The sequence below is a fragment of the Meriones unguiculatus genome, chromosome 11, assembly GCF_030254825.1.
Source record: "Meriones unguiculatus strain TT.TT164.6M chromosome 11, Bangor_MerUng_6.1, whole genome shotgun sequence".
Taxonomy (NCBI): Eukaryota; Metazoa; Chordata; class Mammalia; order Rodentia; family Muridae; genus Meriones; species Meriones unguiculatus.
The window spans coordinates 93,032,645-93,053,915 of record NC_083359.1 but is presented as its reverse complement, the minus strand read 5'-3'; the positions used below and the strand labels follow the sequence as shown (position 1 = coordinate 93,053,915).

The 21,271-nt window shown below is 47.7% G+C and overlaps 1 protein-coding gene across 1 annotated transcript; it reads left to right on the top strand.

Moving 5' to 3' along the window:
- The first annotated feature begins 1,758 nt into the window (after positions 1-1,758).
- Positions 1,759-13,687, top strand: Slamf8 (SLAM family member 8). Its single transcript, XM_021650605.2, has 5 exons — positions 1,759-1,938; positions 4,311-4,637; positions 7,541-7,846; positions 7,927-8,034; positions 9,715-13,687. The coding sequence occupies exons 1-5, from the start codon at positions 1,905-1,907 to the stop codon at positions 9,774-9,776; spliced, it is 837 nt and encodes a 278-aa protein (XP_021506280.1). The 5' UTR covers positions 1,759-1,904; the 3' UTR covers positions 9,777-13,687.
- The last annotated feature ends 7,584 nt before the right edge of the window (positions 13,688-21,271 follow it).

The window sequence follows — 21,271 nt, the reverse complement described above, 5'->3', positions numbered from 1 at the left end:
TGCTCTGCACAAAACAGCCCCCTGCCTCTAGGCAGCACTTCTTACAGCATTCCTTCAATCCATCGCCTGGAACAGTGCTCATTAGAACTGAGATTCTTGGGTCTGTCTCCACCCACTCAGCCAGCAGGCCTGGGAACTCAAGTATTTAACAAGGAGAGCCACTGCTCTCCAGAATGCCTGAATCCAGTGTTCAACCTGCATCATCAGACTCCAATCTCCCCTTCCACCTCCCCACTTTGGCTTCAAAAGATGGCTCGTGACTATCCCTCATTGTTCCTGGAGGCTACTTAGAACTTTCCCACCATAGGCTCTTCACACACTCTACTCTCTCCTGTGTTCAAGGCCCATCAGAACCTTTGGCTCCCCTTTTCTCTTCCTGTCTAAATCATTCTCAAAGTCTACCTGCTCAGGAAACAGTTCCCGCCCAGATGCAACAGACACCACGCCTGTAGGCCTAGTTCCTGATTCAGTGTTACCACGATACCCATTATTTTAAGATTTATTTATTTATACAGCATTCTGCCGGCATGTATGCTTACACACCAGAAGAGAGCACCAGCTTTCTTAGAGATGTTTGTGAGCCACCATGTGGTTGCGGGGAATTGAACTCAGGACCTTTGGAAGAACAGACACTATTCTTAACCTCTGAGCCATCCCTCCAGTCCCCATGATATCCATTTGACTGACAAGATAGACCCTGTACAGGACAACACACAGTGATCCACACTCAGGATGTTCAGGGATCTTCCCCCCTGGGAATAGGGATACTCAGTTGTAGAACATTCCAGAGGCCTTCCATTCTATCCCTAGTACTGAGGGAAGAGAAAAAAACAAAAGAAGAAGCTAACAAGTAAAAGCAGAGAATAGAGTGAGGAGGGGATGGCTATGACAGAACATGTTTTGCCCCCTGTGACCCCAACAAGCTACCAAACATCACCTTGTCTTTTAATCCTTCCACCACTAATACTTCCAACAGGGCTACAAGAAGGTCAGCTATGGGAATGGTCCTCAGCCTTGCAAAAAAGAAAAGGGGGGGAGCATATCTAGCAGTCCTTCACTCACTTAACATTTATTTATCAAACAGTAAGGTATCCAGCACAGAAACAAACACAAATGTTGCAGAGAAGCAGCCTACAGAAACTATGAAGCTACAACCAGCAACATGCCAAGGGCACAAGGGAAGAGTAAGTGCACTTGGGTACCCAAGGCTCCTCACTCTGCTTGTACTCAGGAAGCCTTGAAGGACAGTCTGGCTGGGTGCAGAGCTAGACTGTGTGTTCGAAGGTAGCTAGAAGTACATGCCTGCTAGGGAAGCCCATATAATGTATGCAGCTGTCAAATGCACGGTTCTAAAAAGAGGTAGTCTGTCCAGGATGGCCAGAGAGGAGAGGGGATGTGGGCAGCCAGTCTGGAGAAGCTGCAGAGCCACACATGCTAAGCTTGGTGTTTAGTCTTGAGATCCAGGGGGCAGCGGAAGGCTTTCAAAGAATTTTAAGCAGAAGTGACTGGATCAGTATTGCAGCTCAGAGGTATCTGTGTGGCAATGACGGTGAATAGACACAGCCATGGGCAGGGTTGGATGCAGAGAGGCCTGGTGACAGTCTGCAAGGAGCACATGGCTGTGTGGGCGTGCTTGTCACCATGATTTAGCCAGCCATGTGCACAGAAAGAAGGCTGACTTACAAGAATCCACTCCCAAAAGCCCGGCTAGGTCCCGCTGGGCCCACAGCCAACTTCCACTTTACATGGATGCTTTCAATTTCGAGACATCTCTTTTTGAGTCAAAATTCCTCCTTCTGACCATGGGACTTTCCAGCAGGACCACAGCTCCTTCCGTGCACTCATTTGGCCTAGGATAGATATCCTGGCTTGTTGAGGGAATCTTCAGAAGGAGGACATCAGCCATGTGGTCCCCCTGGAGTCTTCTCCTCTGTGAAGGTAAGTGGAGCAGATGGACAGTCTGTCCTCGGGAGCTGAAAGCCCTCATCAGACCTCTAGGCAGCTTGCCTCTCAAAACCAAGTGAGAACCAAGGAGCTAAGGAGAAGTGAAGAGTAAAGTAAGCTCTGGGGCAACCTATGTGGGGTCTTGGATGAAACAGGAGTGGCAGCACTAGTGGCATCTGTATCCAGGAGACCCCAAATGTTCTGGGACCCCGAGCAGCTTGAAATGATGGAAGTTTTGAAAGTTGGGTTCAGGGGTGATGAGGATCTGGCGGTACTGAGACATGAGGATTCTACAATCCAGAGAAAAGAGAGGAAGATAAGGCAGAGCAGGGTACCCTGAGGTCTGAAGAGTGTTTCAGCAGCTTGTACTGCTAAGGTCTCTCTCTGTATCCTGAACAAGGGGAGATGGACATTGGGTAGAGAAGTGATGTGACAGCAGGTTAAATATGGTCCTTGTGGGCTTGAGAATAGATGATGGCAAGCTGATGTTAGAGTCTCCAAACACTAGGTGACCCTCTCCATCATTCTGATGGCTGAGTTCCACTCTTTGATCGACAAGTAGCCAACATGGCAAGATCATCCCCTCCCTGCAGGGCCAGGAATGGAGTTCATAGACCCCAAGACACTTCTGAATACTTCTGAGACCCGTAAGAACTCACTACATTGTCAGACCTTAAGTCATTTTTAGAGGGGTTCTTACTGGCAAATGAGAATGATACAATAACACTAATACAGCCTCCTTTGTCTTGCTTAGAGGAGGAAGATGAGATGCTGAAGGTCACACAGCTTATTTGTGGCAGAGCCAGGACATGACAGGACCTCAGTCTCAAGGGACCTCCAGTGTTAACACTGAACCTGTGTCCTTCAGGATGGAGATGGCTGGACTCAGACAGGTCAAGGATGTGGATGAGGACTAGAGTGGAGGCCAGCACAGTGGCCATCCAGAATAAGCCTCCTTGTCCCAACTTCCAACACTTGGATACATCACGTATCAGCCCTTACTCTGGCCTGCATCCGGAAGCCTCTTTCTTTGCCAGGCTCAGGGTCAGTCCTCTGCAAACCCTGCAATTTACTGAGCTCCTACTGTCTGGTATTAAACTGGGGGATAGAGGAATACTGCAAGTACAAGGATGAAGACGTTTCCTCTTGACCTGAAAGAGTTCATGGCCTGTGGGGGATGCTGATTCAGAAACAGACACTAATAGGATAGGGGTGCTGATCCCCGATCATCGTGGGAAAACAGAAAGAATGTATCCTTGCAGGGAGAGATGGGAGAGGTTAGAGGTGATACTGGTGCTTCCAGAATAAGCATGAACAAGGCAGAAAGGGAGTCAAGAGGGCAGTTCAAACTGGATGGTCTTCCTCATACTTCAGACTCAAACCGATCCTCAAAAAAATTCAGCGCCTTGCTGTCTCACCTCCCTGTCTGTCTCCTTCCCTGTTTCAAATCACAAATAATGATGTCCAGTGGATCCCAAAGACCTGGGAGCACTCTCTGAGAACTCTCCAGACCTAATCTAATACCAGAGTTTGCTAATTACACAGTTAATCTCTCCATCTTGATTCTCCCCATCCCCGTGGTTCCCTTCCTTTGTTCAAGTTTTCATCACCTTTATCTTGTGTTAATAAATAAAATTAATAAACAAATAGGGGAGGCAGCCTCCCCCTACCTCCATCCCCATTCCCCACGCCTCCTGCCATGGCCATCTTAGGCATGCATTTTATCATGTCACTTTATTACTTAAAACATAAGTGCAACACCACACAGCAGTCAGCAGGCAGTGCACACACACATACACACACACACACACACACACACACACACACACACACACCATTGTTCTAAGGATAAAAAGCCTAGAATCCAATGCTGGTTAATGGTTAATGATCCCACCAACTCTTGGTGTCATTTCCTACTCACTTCCTCTTCACAGGCCACTTTCACTTCCCTCGCTCTCTCCCTGAATCCCCCCTGCTGCTGTTCCCTCAGCTGGTAGCACTTCTCCAACCCTGTCCCAGTGGCCACCACTTGGTCTGGCTGGTTCCCATTCCTTCTTCAGGCTGCTTCTTCTCTGAGGGCGCTCCAGGCTGGGTGAGGACCCCTATTAACCTGCGTGTGTTCAGCCACTTTGTCTCATCACGATACTTAATTGATTTTAGTGGCTGGCTTGAGGACTGGTTCCTCCGTGAACAGAGACCGGATTCTCGTCCTGTTTTCTCTCCCCATCCTTGGCACATTCCACTACACCCTCAGCTCGGCACAGCCTCTGGGAGGTGGAAGGATCAATTCTGAGCCATTCAGCTGTTTACCAGGAGCAGGACAAGGTGCCACACAGGCAGATTCACCAGGGTTTCTGTTCTTACAGCGTTCCTCCCCACTGTAGTTATCAGTGTCCAGGTGCTAAGCAAGGTGAGGGACTCCGTGCTGCTGGCTGCAGAGTGTCCTCCAGGCTTCCAGGTTCGGGAGGCCATCTGGCGATCCCTCTGGCCATCGGAGGAGCTCCTGGCCACGTGTTTCCGGGGCTCCTTGGAGACTCTGTACCACTCCCGTTTCCTGGGCCGAGTTCAGCTACATGACAACCTCAGCCTGGAGCTTGGGCCCCTGGAAACTGGAGACAGCGGCAACTTCTCTGTGCTGATGGTGGATACAGGGGGTCAAACCTGGACCCAGACCCTGCACCTCAAGGTCTATGGTAAGTGTGCCCAACACTGGATCCCTGACTCTCTCCTCCTGCAAACCACCAGGCAAGCATCTGGAGCCATGGGAGCCAGGGAAGGCAAGGAAGACCTGGCCTCTCACCATGTTGCTAAGTCAGGGAACAGCTGCTCCCCAGAAGTCACATCTAAAAAAAAGTTACCCCGCACAATTCCCAGATGAGCATCCGCCAAAGCAGCCGGCTTCACCAGCGCACCAACCTTATCTGTACTCATCTTTCCTTGGCTCAGCAGGCTGGGGGGGATGCTTAGCCTCTGACCTTCACCTTCCCCCCCACCAGGGTACAGTGAGTCTTATAATAAGTGCCAAGTACAGTACCCGTAAAAAATGAAGCACTGTGAAACAGGACAGAGGGTGGCCTGTCTATCCAGCCCAAGGTATTGCCATAGATTACAAGTGATACTACTTTTTACTCACCCTTAAAAAGTAAAAGAAAATAGAATATGGCATATGACATAATTAGTTTTTATTTGCAAGTTAAATTCAACTTAAACTATAATTAATTATAGAAATTTTTTTTGTCCTATACTTCTGTTTTGTTTTGATTTCTGTTGGTCTAAAGGCAGTACTAAAGACTTAAGCCAGGCCCTTATACATGCTAAGAACAATTCAACACACACAATCTAGAACTCACACACATACACACTGCCTTATTTTTCTTGAAAGATTATTTAGTTGGCTGAGGTAACACATGCCTGTAATCCTGGCACTTGGGAATCTGAGGCAGGAGGATTGCTGAGAGTTCAAGGCCAACCTGATCAACATTACTTAAGAGCTAAAAACAGTCACTAGCTTTTATTTCTTAGGGTCTGTGTGGTGGGTGATATTACCATCACTGGTGCAGCTGCATCTATCTCTGCAGCTGCAGTGGTTGAATTGGCTAAGGGCGTGATGAGCTCTCTAACTCTCCCTATCCTCCCCTCTCCTCTACTTCTGCTTCTCCAAGCCTACTAACACTCATTCATCCCATCCACCTAATGGCTTGAGACACAAATGTGAGTGGCCCCACACCAGCCTTTTAGTAAAAACTGAAAAATGTGGAAGGCTGAAGAGCGTCCCAATTTAAGAATGAAAAGTGAGAATAGTGGCTAGAAAGAAGAAGCAGGAGAGAGAGAGAGAGAGTGTGGGTGTGGGTGTGGGTGTGGGTGTGGGTGTGGGTGTGGGTGTGGGTGTGGGTGTGGCTGTGAGCAAACTGGGGAGGATGCTAAAAGCCCCAGACACAGCTATTGTACCTGCTCTAGGGGTGAGCCGTTCCGGATGCTGACGTGCTGACGTTCAGTTAGAGGGTGAGCTTCCGGAGATGGGAAGGCCTGGAGCAAGGTGTAAATCTTAGCAGTCAGAACGCTGGCCGTGTTTCGGCAGTATTTAGCCCCCTCTCCCGGTGCCCTTGCGCAGGGAATAACTCCACAGGCGGCAGGCCGGCGGCAGGCCCCTGGAGCCTCTCCCCTACTCCCGGCCTCAGCTGCCATGCATGTGAAGCGAGGACATGGAGTGTGGTAATGCGTGCAGCACCCACACCGCTAAGCCCTAAAATGCCTTGTTCTCAGTATCCGAATTACAGATTTTAAGGAAATTGCTGTTTTATTGCTTCCAAATACATAGCGTGATTAGAACTAATTGCAGGAAGCTGCCAAGCAGCCGTCCTCAGGAGCTCGGCTTTGACAATAGATAAGAATGATTTGAATTAGTGGGATCGGTTACCAGAAATGTCGATGGGTGTTTCCACTGCGCCTGATCGTGTTTGGAGGCAGCTTGTCCTCTTAAGTGGTGTAAATATCCTCTCCCCCCTCCCCACTGTAATCTCTGTTTATACTATTAGTATGCCCAGCAAATCATTTCGTTTTTCATATCACAAATCCCACCAGATTGAGCCGGCATTAATGAGGTTTTACTCTGCTTGACTTTGGAATGCTGTCAGAGAGTCGGCCCTCCTGTTGTCACTATAATGCTCTCCCACTGGCCCCATTGCTAGAGACTCGGGGATTTACCCATCAATCTATATGGGGATGAAGAGCCACTGCTTAGGATGCCAGGACACTAATTTGTTCAGCAGCCCAGGTATCAAGCACCAATTTGCCAGCTCTAGAGAGCTAAGGTTATGGCGATAACAAGACAGAGCCCCTCCCTCCAGGCTCCTCATTCACAGCATTTTATGCGCTCACAATTATTTTCTTGTTCATCATCACATGTCAGTGTCTGTCTCCTTCAGCAAACTGTAAGCTCCGAAAGTGCGGGAATGTGCGTTCTTACCTGAATTAATAAATACTTGTCATTCCCTTGTAGAGCTGACTACTGTGAAAGGAGTGCTACGAAAAGACATGAGCAGAGCGCCTGGAGAGTTCTGAGTCATGCCTGAGCTCTCAGGGAAGGTGTCAGAGTCAAGGCATAGAGTGGTGTGTCTGGGAGGGGGCTGGAGGCCTTCAAACAGGCAGAGGAGGTATCTAGGTGGGCAGGAAGGGAAAGAACAGAGCCAGGTTTAGTGGCACAGCCCCTGCAATTGCAGCATTCTGAGAGTTGGAAGCAGGAGGGTTCTGAGTGTGAGGACCACCCAGAGCACAGACTGAGACCTTTTCTAGAGAAGAGGAGGCAGAGAGCACTCACGTGCCCAGAAGAACCACACAGGAGTCTGAAATGCTTCATATTTGGGAGAACCTCAAACAAAGGGTACTAGGCAAGGAAGACCAGCAGAGAACATAGCGGAATAGGTTGACACAAATCATTTCATAAAAGGCTTTGGGTGGCGAGCTGAAAAATCATCAGTGGGGAGACAAATGAGACTGAAGAACAAGAGAGGCATTTTACCATGCACAGAGCACGGACAGGGCTGTGGACACTCCCCAGCAGCCCTATAACCCACTCTACTGTGCTATCCTCACACAGACACAGTGCCCAAGCCTGAGGTTCAAGTGTTCACCGCCGCAACGGGGGAAGCTCAACCCCTCAATACCTGCCAGGTCTTCTTGTCCTGCTGGACCCCCAACACCAGTGACATAACCTACCGCTGGCGGCGAGAGGGCCCGATGGACTTTGACCGTGAACCTCACAGCCTTTTCTCAAGTGGACAGGTGTTAAGCGTCTCCCTGGGACTGGGAGACAAGGATGTGGCCTATACCTGCATTGCCTCCAACCCTGTCAGCTGGGATATGGTCACAGTCACTCCCTGGGAGAGCTGCCATCATGAGGCAGGTATGCCAAGGACCAGTAGGCAATGGCTGAGGGATTGTGGTGCATCAGCCCGGTCTCTGACTCTGCCTTCCATGCTGCAGCCTCCGGGAAAACCTCCTACAAGGATGTGTTACTGGTTGTAGTGCCAATCTCACTGTTCCTGATTCTGGCTGGTCTCCTTGGCGTGTGGCACCGGGGCCCCTGCTCAGGTAGGAGTCTCATGTGTGGGGAAAGGAGTGGGTAGGAATGCTGGAGAGGAGCACGGGCTGGCTCTCCTCCCACTTAGATTCACAGGCCTGCCTTTTTGCACCTCCTGCCTCCTGCCTTGGCCCTCTCCTCACACTTCGGTCTCCAGTAAGACTGAACAACTTGAATTTTCTTCTACAGTTCCTCAAGTGAGTTGCTCCCTCATATACATTCCCCCAAAGCCTGTGTACATTATATTCTCTCTGCCTGGAACACACTTTCTGGCATTTTCCCTCTCCATTCGGCCCTCTCTTATGGAGTCTTCAAGGTGAGTGTGTTCCAGGAAGTCTTCCCTAACTCCTCTCTACATTCCTACCTTCGGTCAGATTAATATCCTTCCTTTAATCACCGTTGATTACTCCATCCCAAAGACTAATTACCTGTTTGCTCCTGCTGACTTCTGGGCCTTTCAAAAAGCAAAGGCTGGGACACACCCAACAGGTCTTGAGCATCATGGCTCCTGGAACAGGAAAGGCCTTGGTGAACAGTTATTGAGGAAAGGTATAAATGAATCCTACTCAGTTCTTGCCAATCACTCTTGAGAAAGAAACTCCAGAGAGAAGCCCCACCACAACACCAACTTACCAGCAAAGCGTGGTGGGGAAAATCTGGTTAGCCTGGGTTCTAGGCTCTACACACAGATCTGCCTAGATGCCTCACACCTTGTCCCTGAAGGAGCCTCTCAGATGACATACGCTTCATGGCTGTTTTCATGCTGAGCTTGCTGGTTTCAGTATGTTACTTGTGTCCTGGAAGACCAAGGTCTTGTTCTGTGATTAGGCATTGGGTCCAGGAGTGACAGGTACCTGTGTATTCTTGTCAAGGGACAGGAAAGTTGAGGTGAGGGTGGACAGCTGAGAGTCTGCTCCACTTAGGGATCCTGTCTGTGAGGCAAAATTTGTGGTAAGAAGGTAGAAGCCAAGAAAAGAGCAGCTTTTAAAAACCATTTTATTGAGATAGAAATCTTATGTTGTACATAGTTAAAGTGTGTAATTTAATGGCTTTAGCTTAATCCAGAGCTTAACCTCCAACCCGCAACCAATTTTAGAACATTTTTATCACTTTCCCCACCGGAAGAACACTATAACCACTTAGTCAACATTCGTCCACTCCCCTGTGCTCCCCCAACCCCCCAGGCAACCACATATCTATCTTCTTTGTCTATTCTGGACACTTCACCTGAATGGAATCCTGCTGTGTAGTTCCTTATCATGGGCCACATTCACTTAACCTAGCATTTTAAAGGCTCACATAAGAACAGCTGTGGGCCGGGCAGTGGTGGTGCATGCCGTTAATCCCAGCACTCCTGAAGCGGACATAGATGGAGCTCTGTGAGTTCAAGGCCAGCTGGTCTACAGAGCTAAGCTCTGGGAAAGCCAGGACTGTTAAACAGAGAAACCCTGTCCCCAAAAAAAAAAAAAAAAACAAGAGAGGGTGGGATGGGGAAAGGAGAGAGAAAGAGAGAGAGAAAAAACAGCTGTAGCCACCTGGGATGGAAAAACACTAGCATCCCCTCTTTCAGGGTTTGAAGAAATAAGATGGGGTCATTGGGCTCAGGACATTTCGTGTACAGAGACCTGAAGCCAGGCTAAGTCTGTCAGGACTCCAAACACTGGAGGGTAACTCTCTGATCTCGTCCCCAGGGAAGAAGAAGGATGCTTGCGCTGACAGAGGGGTTCCAGAGACAGAGAATCCCCCTGTATAGGGTATCGTGAGGGACAGCATAAACTGGTACTTGTGTCATGATGAGACACCCTGCCCAGCCACATGATGCTCCACACCAGGAAACTTCCAGTGTCCTCATAACTTCCTCAAGCCTCCAGTCTGCCTCTACTGAACGAACAGCCAAGGAACCTCCTGGAACGCCATCATGCAGGCCCAAACTTCCTCTCTCCCCTTGGCACATGCTGCATGTCTGGGCAAGGTGGACTAATAGGATGCTTCCTTAAGAACACTGGACATTCTCTAGGATCCACAGGGACATTGCTTACCCAAAGCATTTGTTCTTCTGCCATTGTCCATAAGGTACTATCCAACTACCAAGGGACTGTCTCCAGGCCAAGTCCTGGGCCCTAAGAGCTATCAGATGTTTGAACTAACAGGGAAATTAAGCTAACCACTGCCAATTCCAACCCCAACCCCTGGAGTCTGAGGTCCATGAGTTCAAGATGGTATCATAAGAAAAGTCATAGAACAGGGAAAGGTGAGAGGTGGGCCTTTCTCTTTCTAGCCTAAAGGACTTTCAGATCATCTAAGTTCAACGGCCCTCAAAGGTAAATTAAGGTTATAGGTGACAAAGCATAGTTAATATGCCATATTAATAGGGAGGCCATTTTTCTGGTGACACCCTAAACAGCCATCTTCATTGCCATTAATTCTCATGTCTCCTGCATGATCTGGGGTAATGTTTGAGGCTTTCTCTATATATTCTACACAGTTGCTAGAAAAAAAGAAAAATAAAAAAGCAGAGCTTAACCCAGCCAACAGGAAATTCTTCCACAACTTCAAGAGAAGCAACTAAGTCCAGGATAAGTCCCTCTTCCTGAAACTGGAAGAATGACGAGCCATGAAGAGCTACACAGGAGAAAAATTGTGGAGGGGAAGGGTACTGCGACATTTTAGAACCTGCCATATTCATTTTAAGATGCAAGTGTAGAAGTTCCACCTAAGTTCAAGGGGAGAGACAAAGTCCCTACCACTTAACGGCAGGGTCGCCAAGGTCGTTTTGACATATGCCACAGAGGATATAGTTATGGCCGTCTTTGGAAAATGTCCCCTGCCACTGAACGATTCTGTCCTGAAGGAGTCCAGGCTGTTTGTTGCTACTCGGAAAAACAATACTCTTAATGAGTTAAATTTATCCTCATGGAGTAGTTGCTGCAAGGTCCATGCTTATTCCCCTCCAAATGTAATGGGTTTTATCCTGTGGCCCCACCCATTGTTAATAATAGAAAGAAAGGAGGCATTGAAGAAGCAAGGTAGTTTTGTATGTTTCCTAGGTGGCTCAGTCTCTCCACCCAGGAAGTCAAGCCTGCCCTGGCACCTTTCCTCTTCTATTCAATGCCAAGACCGGCAGCCACTTCACCGGGGACAAATGATGATGGCACAATCCGCTGGCTTGTGTGTTCACATTACACACTGCCTCCCCACCTTACCTCTGATTTCCTCCTGCTGGCTTTCCCCCAGAGGTCCCTGGCTTTGTATAATTATTCCTCTCTCCTGTACTCACTTCTATCCTCTTTCCTCCAACATCCTCCTGCAGAGCTCACATGCCCACTCAACCTGGCCACTGTATGGCCCTCCCCTGCCACCTGTAGGCATTTTCTCACCAAATCAGGGAAAGCCTGCCTGTCCCTAAGAACAATGTGAAAAGGATCTAGTGATGAGCCGTTGTGGTTCTGGGTTGATAAAAATACATTCTGCTCCACACACACACTTTTCCTCCCTTTATCCCCACAGCCTCAACTCAGACCAGAGCACAGGTCAGTTCTCCTTGTTATGAGGTGACTCTCATCGACCTTGCGTAGACAGTATAGATCTTGTGTAGACAGTGGCCTTGCAGTGAGTTGTACCAAGGCGTCTTGGAACAGGCCTTGCTCAAACAAACATCCCCAGTGACTCACTTGTCAAAGTAGTAGACTTATTATCCCTCCTCTGGAGAACACAAAGTACATCTGGGAGACCAATCTTACTCTAAGAGGCATTGGGAAAGGTGCTCTAAAAGTTACACCATCCCAAGTATGAACTAAGGGCTCAGCACAGGCTGGGAGCTCTTTGAGGCATTGAGGGATCAGTTTCGAAGGAAACAAAGCCTTTGCTTTCTTGGAGTCCATGTTTGATGGCATATAAATAAATGGATAAGTATATGCTAGATGCTAGCAGGTTCTGTTTAAAAGAAAAGGCAGTCTGGCTTTGTGATACAAGCTTAGAAACCCAGTTACTCATGGAGGCTGAGGTGGGAGGATGGTAATTCAAGGCCTGTGTGAACTACAGAAGAAGTCCAAGGCTAGCCTGGCTGGCTTAGTCAAAACCTTGCTTCAGAACAAAACGGAGAAAAGATGCACTGGGGAATATAGCTCAGTGGTAGAGTGCTCGCTGGCTTGCATGAGGCTCTGGGTTCAGTCCCTAGAAAACACAGGAAGGGAGGGAGAGAAGGAGGGAGGGAGGGACAGAGGGAGAAGGAGGAAAGGGTGGGTAAAGGTTAGGGACTGACGTGTTGGCAGGACTCATCATGCAGTGAGTGCCTTGTCAGCACACAGCAAAACTTTCAGAGCCCTTAAGTGGGAGCACAGTTCACAGCCAACAGAGACCAGGTGGCTGGATCCAAACAAGGGAGAAATAAGGGAAAAGAAAAGGTCTAGAGGTATGGCCTGGGCCCACTTCATGTCAGCCCTCATAGTCTACAGAGTAAGAGCCTCCTTTCCTCAGAGTGTGGGTGGCAGAGGAGTCTCAGTGAGTCAAAATGTCAGTCTCTTTGGGGGACATTCCTTATACACGATTGGACCAGAACTTCCTCCATACTGCTCCTTCTCTTCCTTGTTCTCATTTTCTTTATCTTCAGTGGTAGCAATTTTCTTTTCTGTAAAGGATAAACACAAGCTCTGCTAGGACGAAGAAGTCAAGTGACAGACTATAGCTGAGTGTAATAGGTAACACCTGTAATCCTAGCACTCAGCACAGGGGCTAAAGCAAATGAATTACTGTGACGTTAAGGCCAGCCTAGGCTACCTAGTAAGTACCTAGTGGGCTACAGAGTGAGACCCTGTATCCCAAAACTAATATGAGAGAATGGGGGAGAGCATAGCACAGGAATCAGTTTGGAGAGAGCTTCATTTCCCTTATGGATATAAATACTCAGTGCTTTAAAGGTGGGGGAGAGGAGAAGTCGGTGCCATTATCAATGACATCTCCTTTCTTTCACATTTATGATATAGTGCCTACTCTTAGCTCTTGGTTACTTACTAATCTCTCAGGGAAACAGCTGTCCCTTTGCAGACTTAACCCTCTGACTCCTTCTATCCATTTTCAATGCAGCAGCCTGAAAGGAGAGTCTGTAAAATTCCAGACTACAACTTCCCCAGGTCTGTGAAGGTTTCAGTGGCTGTCTCTCCTTTGGACTATGCGCTGGTGACAGTCAATTGCCAGGAGTGGCAGGCTGAGCATATGAGTGGGGGTAGTGGGGATTATCTATTGCACAGCCTGACTGGTTTCCATAGAGTGACATCGTAAGGACCCAGAAAAGAATGGCCAAAATGATGAAAGTCTGAAAGCCCTTATGCTATGAGAAATGACTGAAAATACTGGTGGTGTTTAGTTTGAAACAAAACAAACAAACAAAAAAAAAAAAACTCAGCTGGACACAGATATACAAATATTTGAAGGGCTTTAACATAAGCCCCAGACTGTGTAACCGGGGCCAACGGAGCATGTTACAAAGATGCAGATATTGACTCATGTGAATAAAAGTCTATCCCAACTGAGAGGCAGCTTTGTGGTTACTCGGTTCAATTTCCTAGGTAAAAACCTGAAGCCAGAAAGACAGAATTACTCAATGCAAAGTCAAAATAGTTCTAGATTTCCTAAATCAGTTCAGCCCCTCACACTACACTACATCACCAGGAAAGAACTTTCTAGCTGGTGATGAAATAGTCATGAAAAGAGCTGTTTCAACAAATGTGAGTAAGCAGAAACTGTCTCAGAGCAAGATCATACACTAAAGATTGTTCATATTAGGAAGTTGCAAAGAAGTGACAAATGCATTAGATAGATAGATAGATAGATAGATAGATAGATAGATAGATAGATAGATAATATTATATTCTCTCTCTCTCTGTGTGTGTGTGTGTGTGTGTGTGTGTACAAATTTCTGTCTTCCAAGGCCATGTCAAATACATGCTAACAAATAGATGCTAACACACTTTTCTCAATGAGTCTGGAAGCAACTTTGACCTTACCCCTACCAATCAAAGTTGACTGCTGGATGAAAACAATTTGCTATTCCTGCCCTAAACAATCTATAGCATCCTTCCAATAGTGAGAATCATCACAAATTAAGGCAAGAATGTATGAATAAGCAATGAGATGAAAGAGGCCAGTAGAAGGGCTCTGCTAAGGAGTGGGAAAGCAGCCATGTTTTGTGGAAGAAGATTTATCTAGCTTTCCTTCTCCCACCATTTTTCTCAGCACGTTGCTCGGGGGAAATATCAGTGCTGTAAAGGGGAAAGTGATGGGAAGTAGTTACACCATTACCAAGAAACACAAACCAGCAATCATACAAACAAGTGAATAATACACACAGTCATTGAAACCGTCGTGTTTTTTAGAATGTCTAAGAATAAAAGAGAAACACTGGCATTAGTCAAGATTCTTTGGGTCTATGCAAAGGCGAAAGCAATGACAGCAAAAAACACAGAAACAAAAACAAACCTCTCTGGCCTTCACTAAAGCAAATAAGAAATTGATCCTAAAGTTCTGAGTTGCTCAGAGATTCCCCCCCCAAAAAAAAAATGCTGACCATACTTGGAGTCTCTGTGGAATTATTTTGTTATACTTTCTGCACCCCAGTTGTTCAATAAAAATTCAAAATCAGTGGCATTAGATCAACTTAACTGAAGGCAAGGACTTTCCTTCTAGGACAACAGAAGAGTATGAGATATCTTGTCAGAAGCAATTGTTGGTTTAGCAAATAAAGTGGGGTGTTTTTTTTGTTGTTGTTGTTGTTTGTCTGTTTTTTTAAGCTTAAACAGGAATCTATGTAACAGGAAATGCATCTGTCTGCTCATTCAATAAGCTTTCCTGAGTCTCTGCCGCACAGCAGGGCAGTAAAAATCCATCAGTTACTAAAACACATTGCAGCCCTGCCCTCAAAAGGCTCCTGATCTCATCGTCTACAGAGGTACCAGTAACTAACTGCCACACAGCCCCCACAGTGAGTTCAAAGCCACCTCCTCCTGATCTGTGAGACCTCTGTGGCAAGTGAGGGCTAGTCCAGTCCCCAGGACAAAGGCAAACAGGACAGAAGCTTTGCTTGGGGACAGCTGGCAGGCATGAAAGACTGGATAGCATAGTGATTTCCTGGACAGATCTTCCCAAAGCAAAGGCTGTGTTCAGCTGTGTTGCCAGAATACGGAGACATCACAGGTTGCTGGGTAACCTTCGGCTTCCCCTCCAAGTGGAGGAGAAAAGGGAGAGTGGTGCTGGAGCTAGAGCAACACTCCCAGGGCAGAGTGATCCCGTGACCTGGGATTCTTGCACTGAGATGCTGTCAAGCTCTGTCTGGTATTCAAGCCCACCAGCCTACCACATAGCTTCATGTCACACTCCTTTGCTGGGGCTGCTCAGGTATCTCTGCGGTCAGGCGAAGTCAATGAAACTCAGCCCGGGAGAAGAGAAAGTGAGGCAGGCTGCACCTACCTGACACTCTCTGCCTGCACTGGCTGGTCTACTCACCATGTGCCCACCTACTGCCAGGGGGACTGCAGGCGCTCAGAGCACTGCATACTTACCACAGCCCTGCCTGTCAGACCCAGGAACACATCATTCCCCAGTCCCATTGATCATCTGATGACCATTTCTCCATGCTCAGAAAGATTGTGCAATCCTTCTCCCTCTTACTGATAACAGTAATGTTACAGCCTAACACCCAGAAATTTCCTAACAGTCCCATCCTCCAACACACACATACAACACATGAACATACCATACACACACAACACACATAAAACACAGACACCACACACAATATACACACACAACACAAACAGACGCAACATACAGACACCACACACAACACACACACAATACACATATAACCCACACAACAGAGAGCCTTGGCCTTTTCCTGAGCCTTGAGAACACATCCCATGTGAAGCCATGCCTCAACATGAGAAGGTAAGGGAGGACATGGACTGACCATAGACCTGGCTAATACAGGGGAAAGATGAAAGGTACAGGGGAAAGACGAGGCTCGCAGATTATTTGGAGGCCTAAGCGTGGGCAGTCAAGAGAAAACAGAGGTTCCACCAGCACGCTCATCTGCCAGAGAATTTTATATCCACAGCCAGAGCTCGCACCCAGAGCTTCAGCCAAGGCAGCTATCACTGTTTCGTTCCCTGGAGAATGTGTTTGTTCTAAAAGGACAAGTGGAGTGGAGTGCCTGCCCACCCGTTCCCTGTCAGTTACCCCTAGATACCCTCAGCACTCCTATCCCCCTGCACTTGGTCAAGATCTAAAGCTCTGAGCTGTGCTGGCTTCCCTGGCTCATCTCCATCAGTGAGGGAGAAAAAGGGACACTGTCTGGAGTTCACTTTTCCTCTGGACCATCATTCTCTTTGAATCCAAGATCCAGGAAGCCCTTTCCCAAACAAGAATTCCGAGAATTTTCTGCGTTCATCCTACCAAAGATGGGTAAGGCCACCCTCATCTGTACCCCTAAGTTGAAGTCAGCTTTGGGGGGATGAGCAAAGTAGTTTCACTTGAGTGTCCAAGGTCCCCCACAGTGGAAGATGGAGTTACAGAGAAGAAAATAAAGGCTCCAGCCTCCAGCCCAGGATGAGGAAAAGGTTTTTTCCCCCCTTTATTACCATGCTTTGATATGAAACCCCAAAGTTGCTCAGTCCAAGCAAGGTCTCTCGGGTCATCTTGAAAGAAAGATCATAGCAATTTCAAGTAACAAATTTTTTTATTGTTTAAGAATAAATGCATGTAATACATTTTAATTGACTCTCCAACTTCCCTTCCCTTCAAATCTTCCCACTTCCTCCCTACCCCTTTTTCCTCCCAATTTCCTATGCTTGTTTTTTTTAAAAAACCCACTGAATCCACTTACTGCTGCCTGTAGGACCTTGTATTAGAACATAAATACCCCCCCTTGGTCTGTGCAGGGAGTGTGCATGGAGACACAGCCACTGTGAGTCTATCTGCAATGGTGCCATTTCATCCAGCCAGGCCCTAGTCCACTGCAGACATCCACCACCCTGCTCCCCCTTCTACGATGACTTATTGTTAAGAGTGAGCTTAAACATGGGGACTCTTCTCCTTGGGCTTTTTTTTTTCCATCATAATTCTTAGTCACTCTCCATAACTCAAGGCAAACCTGCAGCTTTGTCTAAAGCCCCTAAAGATACACAACAGGAGGGTATAAATTTGAACGTGGCACAACAGCTCCAGCCAACTGGAGCTGTCTATCTTCAGGACTCATTCTCTCAGCAGGCATTCAAGGAATGCCTACAATAAGCAAGAAATGCTAGGAAGGCAGCTGCCAGGGAAACAAACCTGCCTCTGCCTCTCGCTGCACTCAGGAAACAGTCTACCAGGCAGAGATAGACACGGAACCAATAAGCACAAATGGGTAATTAAAATGGTACTAAGCATCTTCAGAAGGAAATAACTGAGAACCTCAAGTGAGAAAAAATCGAGGGAGAAAAATATAAGGCAACGTGCAAAATGCCTCTCTGAGGACAGGATGTTTAAGCCACAACCAGCAGATAGAGAGGGGTTAGTAAAACTGAGCCAGGAGGGCCTGCGAACTCAGAAATCGGCAAGCATGGAAAGCCTTCTGGAAAGATTTTGATGTGTGTGAATGTCTAAACATTAGACTGTAAGGGAAGGTCCCTGCGGCCAGTGGGTAACGAGCAACAGGGACATTGGAAGGATCCATTTGCAGAGGTCAGGTCAGGCAGGGTCTGGTAAGACATGATAAGATATAAATTTTAACTATAAACATAAAAGGAGGGCACTGAAGAGCTTTAAGGAAGGAAATGACGTGATCGGGCTTGCATTTTTAAGAGACCTGGATGCTACTGTTTGAAGAATGGAGCAAAATGGGGAAATAAGGGCCTGAAGATGAAGGGATTGCAGTGACCCCAACTAAAAATGACTACAGCCTGGAATGGAGGCAGAACAGTGATAGGAAAGGCAAATATATACAATAACCACCCGGGGCCTGGACTAGACAGGGTGTGGTGTCCTTGGCTGAAGGAAGGCCAAGGACACCACTGGGGTATCTGGCCTGGGTAGGCACGGTTGGCAAATGGAGGTGTCATTCATCAAAACTGGTAATACCGAGTAAAGCTGAGCACACTGTAGGAGAAAGTCAAGAATTCCCTCACCCTCAATTATCAGGAGACAGGATCTAACAAAAGGAATATGAGGAGGATGAAAACTATATTGGACTGGATCATATGAAAATTGTCATAGATACAAGCAATACGGATGATTTCATAGAATTCAACCTGGTAATTTAAATGTAAGTCGGTCTAAGGAAGAAAAATCTCTCCCCTGCTCTGATTCTACACGCACCCAGGATCATAGAGATATGCCTGTAATCTGGCACATTTTTACAATGCAGATCTGCCAGGTTCCTGGGATGTGAACTTGATAATTGAGGTTTATAAGATAACTTAAAGACAAGAGCATCTCCCGAAGAGCCTTCAACCCAAATTCATTCAGTATCCTTTCTCCTGGCCCGGATCTTGCCTTTGCATATTCAGAACAACCAAGAACATGAAATCTTAATGATGGAGAGTACTGGAGCTGCCTCAAGAGCCAAGAGGAACCGTCCTGGACCTCAACTTCCTGTGACTCCAGACTACTTACTCCTGCAGCGTTGGGGATCCCACGTGGGATGTCTGGGAGAGAAGCCTTTCCGAGCAACGGCAGTGACATAGTCAAAGTCAGACACAGGAAAGGGGGTTGGGGGGAGTGCTTCACTTACAGCAAAGCTCCTGTTTTGTTACACGCTGTGATTGTCCCTCAAAGGTGTCACACAGGCCAGGTCAAAGGCACTACAACACCCTTTCATGGGAAGGGCATCAAGAATTGCTGGCTCAGGTCAGGAAACTGGGAACAAGGGGTTAAAAAAGCCCTTCCAGGACAGTTGGGACCCGCTCACTGCTGACTAGTGCCCAGTGCCCACTTCTGGCAGCTGACCATCAGCTGGCCTCACACAGCAAGGTTAAAGTAGGCAAGTAGGCAGGTCACTAGATTCTCAGTCACTCTGGGATGGAGGTGTCCTAGGACCTTCTGAGAGCTGACTGGGGAACGGGAAAGCAGAGACTCAAGAGTATCCCAAGTTTGAACCTTGAGACAGTAGAGGATAGTGTGGACTGTTGTGTCTTATTCCCTGACCCTGTAGCCACTCAGTCATCACTAGCCCAATGGACATCTTACCCCCTCACCACACAGGTTACCGTTGGAGGGACACACAACATCCCATTACCAAGTTGTCCCCTCACCTCGGAGTGCCAGCACAGCCTAGGTGCTGTTGTCAGAGCCAGGTCACATTCCTGGAGGCTGAGTCAGCTGGGTTCTAAACACGAAAGCAGGCTCTGTCTGGGTACTGTCTGGGTTGGGGAAATCTAGAGAAAATTCAGAGGAAGCCAGAATCCCTCAACCCTAGAGGGACAGGGCTTCAGCGGAAAGTTTACAGTAAAAGGAATAAAGGGGCCCAGCTTGGAGGATAGATCCTCAGCTAGGATGAATAGCAGATTACACAGACAAACCTTCCCCAGCCCTGGACCTAGGAGCCTTGAGATGACAATAACAGCCAGCAGCAAGCCCCAGTCACACCCTCCATTCCAAGCAAGACTCTTATCTGTCCGAGAATTCTGACACATTCACACACTCTATCCCTTAATCCAGGCGCTCCTTCCTAAGTCCCAACCTGACACGAAAGCCTTCATCCATCTCGCCTTCCAAGCAAGTGATTCAAGGCCCAGCCCCAGGCACTCCTACTTGCAGACGTCTTTCCTCGAGTGACCGCACAGCAGCAGCAGCTGTCTCAGCTCACCCGGGAGCTGAATCAACAGCTATAGGCATCGTTCTATAATTTTCCCAAATGAGCTTAATAGTCTCCCTCGGGAGGGTGGCTGCTCCTGGAAAGATCAGGTCTCATATTCCAGCCCTGTCACACACGTGAAACACATCTCCCCAAAGCATACTTGTTAATTAAGAGGTTAATGTGGAAAGCTGGGGACAGACAGGTGGACAGCACATGGTCATTGCCACATCGTCTCTCCACTAAGTGAGCCAAGGGTCCCGGGTTGGGAAACTCTACCATTCTGTCTCCCCTCCCAGACAGCACGGTCAGCCTTCTGAGAGTCATCAGGAAGCACTGAATTCTAGAGAAGGCTGTTTCTTCTCTTAACTGCTCACCCCACCTCAGGGGCTGAGACCAAGGGTTAACTCCTCTGGCTGTAAGCAATCTGCGCCTTTGCCTGTCTCTTTTCTTTTGTAGAAGTTATTTACTGAGTGTTCTCTATATGCCTGGCATTTATTTATTTATTTGTTACTGTGTGTGTATGCGTGTGTGTGCCACGGCACTTGTTTAGAGGTTAGAGGACAATTTTATAGAGTTGGTTCTGGGGGTTGAACTCAGGTCGCCAGGCTTATGCAGCATCTTTACTGGCTGAGCCTATTCCTGGCTGTCTTCCGAGTTTGAGAACATTAGTGAATAAAACGGATAAGAATCCCTATCTTGCCCTTCCTCCTCGTAAGGCTGATAGGGGGACAAGGAGTGATGAGTAAATTACCAACAGTCACCCATGAAGGAAACGGTATGTGAGATGGCATACTCCGAAGACTGCCTACGACCTGCAAATTACAGAAAGGGATGAACATTAAGGATGATAAGCATAGGGGAAAGACATGGTCTTTAACAAGGTGGCCATGATGGACCTCCCTGAAAAGAACGCTGCTGTTGAGAGAGATTGGGAGAAGATGAAAACTTGCATTGGGCAAGGTCTGGAAGAGCCAAGGGGTCAGCCAGGATGAGAACTTAAAGGTGATTCAAGGTGGCTGGTGTGGAAAGGGCTGGGGAGTAGGGCTGAAGAGTCGGTCAAGCCACGGACGGTACAGCAAGCATCAGGAGCCAGTTAAAGACCTTTGACTCTGGAAAGCCAAATTCGAAGTTTGAGCAGAAGAATGCTCAGCTCTCAATGTGGCTCCTCCGGCCATACAAAGCTGTGGCGAACAGGAAGGCAGCAGGGTGATCACCCAGAGCCCCACTGACGTAAGCCAGGCAGGATGTGAGCGTGCTCAGGCACTATAGAGCAACAGGAAGGAATGACTTACTTCTGGACTTACACTGAAGGCAGAAGCAGGATTTCCTGACCCTGCTGTGGGGAGATGGTGGGAGAACAGATAAGAAAACCAAGAAATTAACAGAGTTGCCATCTGCTGGAAGAGGAAGGTAGTAGGATA

What these genes read in the sequence shown, in the direction of transcription:
- Slamf8 (XM_021650605.2), top strand. Translation starts at nt 1,905, where the DNA reads ATGTGGTCCCCCTGGAGTCTTCTCCTCTGTGAAG. An exon ending in CCTGCACCTCAAGGTCTATG is followed by an intron (nt 4,638 to 7,540) that starts GTAAGTGTGCCC and finishes ATCCTCACACAG; the next exon opens with ACACAGTGCCCAAGCCTGAG. An exon ending in GAGCTGCCATCATGAGGCAG is followed by an intron (nt 7,847 to 7,926) that starts GTATGCCAAGGA and finishes TCCATGCTGCAG; the next exon opens with CCTCCGGGAAAACCTCCTAC.